The 12481-nt window shown below is 46.1% G+C and overlaps 1 protein-coding gene across 2 annotated transcripts in view; it reads left to right on the top strand.

Annotated features, from left to right (window-relative positions):
* LOC112215240 (disco-interacting protein 2 homolog B-A) overlaps nt 1–12481 on the top strand; it is a 91997-nt gene that overhangs the window by 46492 nt on the left and 33024 nt on the right. For both annotated transcript variants that reach the window (XM_042299693.1, XM_042299692.1), the window contains exons 4-12: nt 1194–1319; nt 4332–4547; nt 4808–4942; nt 5745–5864; nt 6610–6807; nt 7013–7104; nt 7611–7721; nt 7896–8019; nt 9897–10006. In XM_042299693.1, the coding sequence (XP_042155627.1) occupies nt 1194–1319; nt 4332–4547; nt 4808–4942; nt 5745–5864; nt 6610–6807; nt 7013–7104; nt 7611–7721; nt 7896–8019; nt 9897–10006 (1232 nt within the window). The remainder of the gene's footprint in view (nt 1–1193; nt 1320–4331; nt 4548–4807; nt 4943–5744; nt 5865–6609; nt 6808–7012; nt 7105–7610; nt 7722–7895; nt 8020–9896; nt 10007–12481) is intronic.

The following is a 12481-nucleotide window of genomic DNA, read 5'->3' as shown; positions in this document are numbered from 1 at the left end:
ACACGCTGGACACTCACACACGCTGAACACACACACGCTGAACACACACGCTACACTCACACACGCTGAACACACACACACGCTACACTCACACGCTACACACACACACGCTGAACACACACACACGTGCTGAACTCACACGCACACGTTACACACACACGCTGAACACACACGCTGAACACACACGCACACACGCTGAACACACACGCACACACGCTGAACACACACGCACACACGCTGAACACACACGCACTCACGCTGAACACACACGCACACACGCTGAACACACACACACACGCTGAACACACACACACACACGCTGAACACACACACACACACGCTGAACACACACACACACACGCTGAACACACACACACACACGCTGAACACACACACACACACGCTGAACACACACGCTGAACACACACACACACGCCGAACACACACACACACGCTGAACACACACACACACATGCCGAACACACACACACGCCCTACACACACGCTGGACACACTCACACACGCTGGACACACACACACACACACACACGCTGGACACACTCACACACACACACACACACACACACACACGCTGGACACACACACACACGCTGGACACACACACACACGCTGGACACACACACACACACACACACACACACACACACACGCTGGACACACACACACACACACGCTGGACACACACACACGCTGGACACACACACACACACGCGCTGGACACACACACACACACTGAACACACACACACTCACACACATGCACACTGAACACACACTGACACACACAGGACACACAGATGCTGATAACACTGAACACACACACACTGGACACACACGCACACTGAACAGACTGAACACACGCACACACTGAACACACACACACATACACACTGAACACAGACACACTGAACACACTGGACCCACACATGCACGCTGGGCACACACACGCACACAGATCTCTACCATCATGCATGGCATCACAGCAGGAGTGTGTGGAGGCTGGTGCCTGGCTTAGATTGTGCTTGGTTCTGATTGTGACCAAGGAGTCTAGTGGATAATAGTTGGTGCAGTGACTGTCCTGCTGTTCCTTTCCTCCATCCTTGTTTTTCGGTCTGTCTGTCCTCTCATTCCAATCTCTTGTTCCTGTTCTCATTTTGTCTCTCTCTCTGTCAGATATCCACACGGAGGCAGTACAGGCAGCGTTGGCCAAACACAAGGAGGAGAAGATGGCACTGCCCATGCCCACCAAGCGCCGCTCAGCCTTCGTCCAGTCACCCGCAGAAGACTGCACTCCTCCAGGTCACTATCATAGAGTTGAAACTATGTTCTATGTAGGATTTCAAAATTCCACAAACTTTCCCAAAATGTTCCAGATATCCTGGTTTGGAAGATTCCTGGAATTTCAAGGTAATAAGCAGGAAATCTGGGAATCCTCCAACCAGGAGTTTTGGGGAAACCATGTAGTTTTGGGAAAGTTACCGGAGTTGTTCAACCCTAGGCATATGTTTAAGTAGTACTCTGTGGTGGTCGATCCCTAGGCATATGTTTGAGTAGTACTCTGTGGTGATCGATAACTAGGTATATGTTTGAGTAGTACACTGTGGTGGTCGATCCCTAGGCATATGTTTGAGTAGTACTCTGTGGTGGTCAATCCCTAGGTATATGTTTGAGTAGTACTCTGGGGGTCGATAACTAGGTATATGTTTGAGTAGTACTCTGGTGGTCGATAACTAGGTATATGTTTGAGTAGTACTCTGTGGTGGTCGATCCCTAGGCATATGTTTGAGTAGTACTCTGTGGTGGTCGATCCCTAGGCATATGTTTGAGTAGTACTCTGTGGTGGTCGATCCCTAGGCATATGTTTGAGTAGTACTCTGTGGTGGTCAATCCCTAGGTATATGTTTGAGTAGTACTCTGTGGTGGTCGATAACTAACCCTGGTCCTGAAGAGCTTACAGTTCAGGGTTTAGTTTCAGACCAGCATTAACATACCTGCGTCCTCAGTCTTGATGATCAGTAACAACTTTTGATGAGTTGGTTTAGGTGTGAGTCGGGACAAAGCCTGCACGTCCTGTCAGGACCAGGGTTGGGCTATCACAGCTTTAACCCTACAACAGGAGGTTCCATTGTTTCCCGTTCACTAACAATGTAACCCACCTGGGGGATCCACTGTTTACTAACAATGTAACCCACCTGGGGGATCCACTGTTCCCTGTTCACTAACAATGTAACCCACCTGGGGGATCCACTATTCCCTGTTCACTAACAATGTAACCCACCTGGGGGATCCACTGTTCCCTGTTCACTAACAATGTAACCCACCTGGGGGATCCACTGTTCCCTGTTCACTAACAATGTAACCCACCTGGGGGATCCACTATTCCCTGTTCACTAACAATGTAACACACCTGGGGGATCCACTATTCCCTGTTCACTAACAATGTAACCCACCTGGGGGATCCACTGTTTACTAACAATGTAACCCAATGTATAATTTTCAGTCGGGTTTTTAGAAAAACCTACTCCGCTGATTCATATCTACTTTACTTGACTGACTTCATCAGGAAAGAGATTGACGGGGGAAATCTCTGTGGAATGGTACTGCTTGACCTACAGAAGGCCTTTGATACAGTTAACCACTGTCTCCTAATCTCCAAACTAGAGGCACTGGGGTAGCAGCCCTCTAGGCTGGGTAAAGTCATATTTATCAGGAAGGGAGCAAGTAGTAGAGGTTAATGGTTCACTGTCTCAGGCAAAACCAATGAGTTGTGGCGTTCCGCAGGGGAGCGTGCTTGGGCCTCTGCTGTTTTTATTGTATATTAATGATATGAAAGATGCCTGTTCTTGCTGTCTTTTTTTCTTTATGCGGATGACTCTACACTTCTGGTGTCTCACAAATGTAAAACTATGTTGGAGAGCTTACTAAGCACAGAGTTGAATAACATTAGCAAATGGCTTGGAGATAATAAGCTATCTCTGCAATTATTTTTGAGTGTAGTTAGGGGGTGAGGTGCTGACTACTAAAACCTCTGTTAGCTACTTGGGATGTATCCTTGATGGAAGCTTGGGAGGTGTGAGCATGGCCAGTAAGGTGCTAGGGAAGGTTAATGACAGGACTAAGTTTTTGGCTAGAAAGTCCAAGCTGCTTGATAAGAACTCCATGAAAGTGCTAGCTACTGCCCTCATTCAATGCCATTTTGGCTATGCTAGTACTTCCTGGTTTGGGGGCTTAGCAAAGCTTATGAAGGGGAAGCTCCAGATGGCCCAGAATAAGCTGATCAGGGCAGTATTGAAGGTGTCCCAGATTAGACTAGGTTTGGTTTACAGGAGTATTTATGGTCCTGCGCCCAGATATCTAAGTGATTATTTTCCTCGTGTTAGGGATGCACACAATCACAGCACCAGATCAGGTGTTGCTGAGGTGTGCTTATACAGATTCAGGAGTAATGCTGGGAAAGGTACTGTCTAGTATACTGGAGCCTCAGAATGGAATGAGTTGCCTCTGTCTATAAAAACAACGTCCTATCTGGGCAGTTCTAAAAATAAAGTTCAAATATATTTGATGCCCTCTGTGCCCATATGAATTTTTTTTAATTATTTTTTTATTTCACCTTTATTTAACCAGGTAGGCTAGTTGAGAACAAGTTCTCATTTGCAACTGCGACCTGGCCAAGATAAAGCATAGCAGTGTGAACAGACAACACAGAGTTACACATGGAGTAAACAATTAACAAGTCAGTAACACAGTAGAAAAAAAAGGGGAGTCTATATACATTGTGTGCAAAAGGCATGAGGAGGTAGGCGAATAATTACAATTTTGCAGATTAATAACACTGGAGTGATAAATGATCAGATGGTCATGTACAGGTAGAGATATTGCTGTGCAAAAGAGCAGAAAAGTAAATAAATAAAAACAGTATGGGGATGAGGTAGGTAAAAATGGGTGGGCTATTTACCGATAGACTATGTACAGCTGAATAACCCCTATGATGTAACTGGAATGATGAGAGAGATGTTCTTCTTCTATGTTTTTGATGAGAGAGATGTTCTTCTTCTCTGCTTTTGTTTTATTATTTCACTGCCAGACTGTGTTGGATCTTGTCCAGCCATCTTGTCTGGGAAATAAGTCCCAGACTTTGTGTTATCCTTGATGATTTTATTCCTGTGCATGTATGGTTTTTAAGTTTTATGCTTGTTTTTTTAAAATGGTCGACTGAATAAACTAAACTAAACACCTGGGGGGTGCCACGGCAGCTATTTTGCGCAACTAATCTCACCACACATCACAAATGTGGTTCTGTCTCCCTGTCAGACACATCGTCAGCGTCTGAGGACGAGGGTTCCCTGCGTCGCCAGGCAGCTCTGAGTGCAGTGCTGGCCCAGAGCCTCCAGAGCCCAGACTACTGGATCAACCGCTCAGTGCAGAGTTCCTCCTCCACCTCCTCCTCCACCTCCTCCACCCTGTCCCACGGAGAGAATAAGACCCCCACTTCCGCGCTGGCCGACATACTGGCGAGCACACGCATAGGTGCGACACACACACACACACACACACACACACACACGTGCATTGGTAAGACAAACACACTACAAACGCACACACGCGTAGGTAAGACAAACACAGCCAAGCATGCATAGGTTAACCCACACAGAAACCCATTTGTAAGTCTAACATCCTGCAAATACACAGGTTTGGATGACCGACTACCCTGGTTTAGGTGTCCTATAGAATAGAGCTAAAGTCAACCATCTGAGTGTCTAACTCCCCTCTCCACCTCTTTCTTCCAGAGAACAGTGTCCCCCCAGACGTGACATCCTCAACCCCTGAGAGGCGTTCAAGGGTGGACCTGCCCCCCAATGCTATGCCCAGGGGGATGCCCCGAGGACAGAGCCGCACCAGCATGCTGGATACCACCGCTGACGGTATGCACACACACACACACACACACACACACACACACAGAACAGCATCACGCTGGTACAACACACCGCAGAACAGCATCACGCTGGTACAACACACTGCAGAACAGCATCACGCTGGTACAACACACTGCAGAACAGCATCACGCTGGTACAACACACTGCAGAACAGCATCACGCTGGTACAACACACTGCAGAACTTTTTAAAATTAATGTAATCTGTTTTTTCTCAGAGATAATGGTACATTGAATAAACAACATTAAATGAATTTCATCCTCATTCCAGTTGTGTTGAGAATGCTGCTAACATTCTATATTTAGTTCTTTTTTGGGGTGATCTGTTTTTCTGTCGTACGTGTCATGTCTTTCATTACAAAAGGAAACAGAAAAGGTCATATGAATCCAACTGTGAGGGGGAGGGGTCTGGGGAGGGGCGATGGAGTCGTCTGTCCTGTCTGTTTGTCTACTCTTCACAGAGAGAAATACCCTTCTGTTTTTGACCCCAAGTTTAGTTCTACTATATCTACCTGTGCTGCTTTCAAAGCACAGGCCATGTTGACCCTTTACTCAGTCTGTGTGTGTGTGTGTGTGTGTGTGCAGTTATGCGCATGCTTGTGTTGTTTGTGTCTCTGTATGATCGTGACTGAGTGTGTGTCTATGCTCACTTGTCTATGATCATGTGTGTAATTCCCTTCCTCCTGCCTCTACCTCTGTCCTGCCTCTGTCCTGCCTCTACCTCGGTCCTGCCTCTGTCCTGCCTCTACCTCGGTCCTGCCTCTGTCCTGCCTCTATCTCTGTGTCCAGGTGTACCAGTAAACAGCCGTGTTTCCACTAAGATCCAGCAGCTACTCAACACTCTGAAACGGCCTAAGAGACCTCCGCTCAGTGACTTCTTCCTGGACGACTCAGAGGAGATCGTAGAGGGTAAGATGCAAAGGACCCACTCCAGTACTTCAAAAAATATTCCAACATTCCCAGAGGTGTAAAAGTACTTTAAAGTACTACTTAAGTAGTTTTTTTTGTGGTATCTGTACTTTACTATTTATATTTATATATATATATTTTTTTTTAAACTTTTTTTTTTACTTCACTACATTCCTATAGAAAATAATGTACTTTTTACTCCATACATTTTCCCTGACACCCAAAGTACTCGTTACATTTTGACAGGAAAATGGTCCAATTCACACACTTATCAAAAGAACATCCCTGGTTGTCCCTACTGCCTCTGACCTGGAGGATTCACAAAACACAAACGCTTTGTTTGTAAATGGTGTCTGAGTGTTGGAGTTTGCCCCTGACTATCCGTCAATAAAAATAAAAATAAATAAAATTGAGCCTTCTGGTTTACTTAATATAAGGAAGTTGAAATGATTTATACTTTCACTTATGATACTTAAGTACATTTTAGCAATTCCATGTATTTTTGATATTTATATTTAAAGTATATTCCTGAAAAGGATGTAGTAAGTGGAAAGTAGATATCTCTCTTTTATTAGTCTTCATTAAACCAGTAGAAAACTCAACTTGACTCGTTTTTTTATACTTGTTTTTCCTTTTCCTTCCCATTTTCTTCTCCCATGCCTTATTCTTTTCCTCCTCCTTCAATCCCTCTTTCCTCGTCTATCCATCCCGTCCCTGTGATCTTCTCCTACTCTCCCCTCCGTAGTGCCCCAGCCAGACCCCAACACCCCCAGGCCAGAGGGCCGTCAGATCATCCCAGTGAAGGGGGAGCCCCTGGGGGTGGTCAGTAACTGGCCCCCGGCCCTGCAGGCTGCCCTGGCACGTTGGGGGGCTTCACAGGCCAAGAGCCCCGCTCTCACCACCCTGGACGTTACCGGGAAACCCCTCTACACGCTGACGTACGGTAGGTCTCACCGTCTGAGATCCTGTCCCTATATGACAGAATAGGGAGACATTTCAGGCTAACCCACAGTCTCAGATTGGACTTCTTTAGTTTATAACTAATGTTTTGTAGTTCAGAAGATCACCCTCCTCTCAGTCTATGGAGAGCTGAGGTCATATATTCTCCTCTGAGAAATTGCTCTTCTCGCTCTCTCTCTCTGTCTCAGGTAAACTGTGGAGCCGCAGTCTGAAGCTGGCCTACACTCTGTTAAACAAACTGGGCACGAAGAACGAACCTGTCCTGAGACCTGGAGATAGGGTACATGGTGAAAACACACAGACAGGATGACACAGACACAGATAACTTCCTCCACTCTTCTCTCCTTCACGCTTCACCACATTGATTGATTGATGTTTATTTAAAAACGTGATCTGTGTCTTCTCCATGCAATGCACAGACAACACAATAAACAATATAAGATATTCCCCATTGTGATGCGGGTTGACGTTTATTGTCATGAATCTTGCCCTGGAGGCAGAACTGAGCGATATACGCTAGATGGACCAGCTGCAAAGTCAAAATTGGCGAAATTGTAAAATTTCATGAAAACAAATATTTGTTTTTTGTTCTTAATTTACGGTTAGGCATTAGGGTTAGCAGTGTGGTTAAGGGTAGGGTTAAAATCAGATTTTATGGCTTTGTGGCTGTGCCAGCTTGTGACCACTCTGCAGAGCTCCCTCCAGTGCATGAGTCATCCCAGTAAATGCCAACCTGCCATTGTGCGATGCTGTACTGTGTCTGAAACTGTACTGTCTATCCCCTAGGTGGCATTGGTGTACCCTAACACTGACCCTGCGATGTTCTGGGTGGCCTTCTATGGCTGTCTCCTAGCAGAGGTCATCCCTGTACCCATAGAGGTGCCACTGTCTCGACAGGTATGGACTTCAATACCCACTCAGTCATATCTGGGTTCAAATTCTATAATAAACTAAATAAACTATAATAAAATCCCCTGATATTACACAGCAAAATACAGTGGCATTTATTAACTAATGATCTAGATTTCCTTTGTCCTTTTCAAATGCTTGTATTTGTGTTTCACAACCCAGGACGCAGGCAGTCTGCAGATTGGCTTCCTATTGGGCAGCTGTGGGGTGGGCCTCGCCCTGACCAGTGAGATCTGTCTTAAAGGACTACCCAAGACTCCCCAGGGAGAGATCATGCAGTTCAAAGGTCAGCACATAATGCTGGTAGATGTCCATTATATTGTGGATGGGTAGACGTCCGTGGTCATGTGGGTAGGTAGACGTCCGTGGTCATGTGGGTAGGTAGACGTCCGTGGTCATGTGGGTAGGTAGACGTCCGTGGTCATGTGGGTAGGTAGACGTCCGTGGTCATGTGGGTAGGTAGACGTCCGTGGTCATGTGGGTAGGTAGGCGTATGTGGTCATGTGGGTAGGTAGACGTATGTGGTCATGTGGGTAGGTAGACGTCCGTGGTCATGTGGGTAGGTAGGCGTATGTGGTCATGTGGGTAGGTAGACGTCCGTGGTCATGTGGGTAGGTAGACGTCCGTGGTCATGTGGGTAGGTAGACGTCCGTGGTCATGTGGGTAGGTAGACGTCCGTGGTCATGTGGGTAGGTAGGCGTATGTGGTCATGTGGGTAGGTAGGCGTATGTGGTCATGTGGGTAGGTAGGCGTATGTGGTCATGTGGGTAGGTAGACGTCCGTGGTCATGTGGGTAGGTAGGCGTATGTGGTCATGTGGGTAGGTAGACGTCCGTGGTCATGTGGGTAGGTAGACGTCATGTGGGTAGGTAGACGTCCGTGGTCATGTGGGTAGGTAGGCGTATGTGGTCATGTGGGTAGGTAGACGTCCGTGGTCATGTGGGTAGGTAGACGTCCGTGGTCATGTGGGTAGGTAGACGTCCGTGGTCATGTGGGTAGGTGGACGTCATGTGGGTAGGTAGACGTCATGTGGGTAGGTAGACGTCCGTGGTCATGTGGGTAGGTAGGCGTATGTGGTCATGTGGGGTAGGTAGACGTCCGTGGTCATGTGGGTAGGTAGACGTCCGTGGTCATGTGTGGGTAGGTAGACGTCCGTGGTCATGTGGGTAGGTAGACGTCCGTGGTCATGTGGGTAGGTAGGCGTATGTGGTCATGTGGGTAGGTAGACGTATGTGGTCATGTGGGTAGGTAGACGTCCGTGGTCATGTGGGTAGGTAGGCGTATGTGGTCATGTGGGTAGGTAGACGTCCGTGGTCATGTGGGTAGGTAGTATGTGGTCGTGGTCATGTGGGTAGGTAGACGTCCGTGGTCATGTGGGTAGGTAGGCGTATGTGGTCATGTGGGTAGGTAGACGTCCGTGGTCATGTGGGTAGGTAGACGTCTGTGGTCATGTGGGTAGGTAGACGTCCGTGGTCATGTGGGTAGGTGGGTAGGTGGACGCGTGGTCATGTGTAGGTAGGTGGACGTAGACGTCTGTGGTCATGTGGGTAGGTGGACGTCATGTGGGTAGGTGGACGTCATGTGGGTAGGTGGACGTCATGTGGGTAGGTGGACGTCATGTGGGTAGGTGGACGTCATGTGGGTAGGTGGACGTCATGTGGGTAGGTGGGCGTCATGTGGGTAGGTGGGCGTCATGTGGGTAGGTGGGCGTCATGTGGGTAGGTGGGCGTCATGTGGGTAGGTGGGCGTCATGTGGGTAGGTGGGCGTCATGTGGGTAGGTGGGCGTCATGTGGGTAGGTGGGCGTCATGTGGCTAGGTGGGCGTGGCATGTGGCTAGGTGGGCGTCATGTGGCTAGGTGGGCGTCATGTGGCTAGGTGGGCGTCATGTGGCTAGGTGGGCGTCATGTGGCTAGGTGGGCGTCATGTGGCTAGGTGGGCGTCATGTGGCTAGGTGGGCGTCATGTGGCTAGGTGGACGTCATGTGGCTAGGTGGGCGTCATGTGGCTAGGTGGGCGTCATGTGGCTAGGTGGACGTATGCCCACTAATGTTCTTAATAGCACCGTTTAATAGCTACAACTTTTGGATCTTTGTCTGGTCATCAAACTGACTTCTAGTAGTGGCCTGTGTATACATTTTGCTTATGGTGGTGTTCTGCCTCCCAGGTTGGCCCCGTATGAAGTGGGTTGTGACAGACACCAAGTACCTGACCAAGCCATCTAAAGACTGGCAGCCCCACATCCCCACCGCCAACACAGACACAGCTTATATCGAGGTGAGACATGTCCTGAACATTATGTGTGTATTTTATGAAGAAAAAGTCGTTTTGTGTATGTCTGTTTTTTTGTGTTCTTTTACTTGTGTATCGCTTAGCACTGACCCCATTTAGTCGACTGGCTGTTGGTCCACCGAGATTTCTTAAGTCGAGCAGCAACAACAACAACAAAAAACAGACATCTACAGTGGTTCCTCCTTTAAAAGTTGTGATCTTCCACCGTGGGACTTAGAGGTACCCAGTGTCACGGCTTCATTGCTCCAGACCACCACAAGGGGGAGATAGAGCACTCATTATGCATTTGGGTCCCAAGGTTTTTATATGACCAATCATATCGAGTGGTTCCAATGACACATTTTTCCCTGGTGACTTCAGCAAAGATGGCTGACAAAACATTACGGGGAAGAAAATATAAGTAGTTATAACGAGTCAAGCAAAAAATGTACAATTGAAAGAAATATGTTAGTTAATGTAGACACTAACGATTGTGCATATTTTTTTTGTCATAAAGTACATTTATGAAAATCACTATTCTTAAGTTTTTTTTTTCAGCCATATCCAATACCAGGTGTATCAAACTCATTCATTATACACTTCAACAGTGGTTACCACTCCTGCTCCAGGGACATCAATGATTACACATTGTAACTATGCAACAGACTGGAAAAATGACGGGCTATTTGCTCTGAGACCGGCATAATAATGTAATGAAACAAGCAGGAAGCAGGTTTCGAACCCTCAACATTCTAGACCGAAGTTTAGTACGCTATCGACTGTGCCGAAATGTATGAATTGGGGTTTTGGCCGATTTTGTGGCTAAAAACACTTTATCAATTGGAATCTTTAACGTGGAAAGGGGAACACGAGATTAACTGCTACAAAAAAAACTGCTAAAGAACACTCTAATGTTCACAACTACATATACTTTGAACTCGTGAAAAGTGGGAGATGCGGTCAGGAATCACTGGCATGGTTTATCATCGGACCCAGCTTTGCCAGCTGAATTCAAGAATCCACCACTTATTGTATATAGGAGAGGTCACAATTTACGCAATAAATTGATCAATGCCAACTGCCAGCCACAAAAGAAAATCAGCCAGGCTCTTTTACGTCCTCTTCCAAATGGTAGCTATAAATGCAGAGGTTGCACACAGTGCAACAATATGATGAAGTGTGAATATTTCTGCCACCCACATACAGGAAAACAGTTGCAAATAAATTACCTTATTACGTGTTCCACCACCCATGTTATCTGCATTATTAAATGTCCATGTGGGCTGTGCTATGTAGGTAAAACCTCTTGTTCTCTCAAACAGAATCAGTGACTATAAAAGCTCAATTAGGAAAAACGACAGGGATTATCCAGTATCAGTACAGTAAAACATGACATTTCTACCCTTTTTATTTTTTGTATTTTTAGATTTTGTGGCATAGAGATACCACTGTAATCATGGTGTACTACAAGACACCTGTCTGAGTGGACTGATGCTTTGTGTAGGCCGTTGGGATGGCACAGTCCATCAGTCTGATGTGCTACTGAAATTCCTTCTGGTTATAATATGTAAGAAAAATGGTGAAAACATAAGTAAAAAGATTATTTTATGACAAATGCTCTTTCTCCTGTGTTGGATAATGGGTCGCTGTCAGGTGTCCCCGGTTTTGAAACGTGTCAGTGTGATGTTGAATTGGCACCTTTTCTTAGACCATGTTGTGCTGAATAGCAAAGTTAACCAGCATATTGGTGTTGAGAACAATGTGGTGAAGGCAGCCGCGGAATTAGGAGACGAGAAAACAGCCTTTACCTTTATTGTCTAAGAAAAGTCAGGAGAGAGGAAACCTCAACTTAATTAGGTCTATAGTCAATAACCTAACTGTTAAATGTGCTTGGCTTTAAAAATCATCCACATATATCTACAGAAATAAGACCGATCCTGAGTCTCTTGCCTGTATGAGTATTTGTTTTACCTGTCTAGGACTGGGGATCGGGAATCCCGTTCCGCTAGCGGAACCTTTCGCCAACAGCCAAGAAATTGCAGGGCGCCAAATACAAATCAACAGAATTCTCATAAATCACATTTCTCAAACATACAAGTATTAGGCACCATTTTAAAGATAAAATTGTCGTTAATCCAGCCACATTGTCTGATTTTCAAAAATGCTTTACAGGGAAAGCTCCACAAACGATTATGTTAGGTCACCACCGACTCACAGAAAAGCCCAGCCATTTTTCAAGCCAAAGAGAGGAGTCACAAAAAGCACAAATAGAGAGAAAATTAATCACTAACCTTTGATGATCTTCATCAGATGACACTCATAGGACTTCATGTTACACAATACATGTATGTTTTGTTCTGTAAAGTTCATATTTATATCCAAAAATCTTATTTTACATTGGCGTGTTACGTTCAGTAGTTCCAAAACATGTAGTGGTATTGCAGAGAGCCACATTAATTCACAGAAATACTCATAATAAAT

The sequence above is a fragment of the Oncorhynchus tshawytscha genome, linkage group LG16, assembly GCF_018296145.1.
Source record: "Oncorhynchus tshawytscha isolate Ot180627B linkage group LG16, Otsh_v2.0, whole genome shotgun sequence".
NCBI lineage: Eukaryota > Metazoa > Chordata > Actinopteri > Salmoniformes > Salmonidae > Oncorhynchus > Oncorhynchus tshawytscha.
The sequence above is the reverse complement of the archived record's forward strand: the minus strand, read 5'-3'. Positions and strand labels throughout refer to the sequence as shown.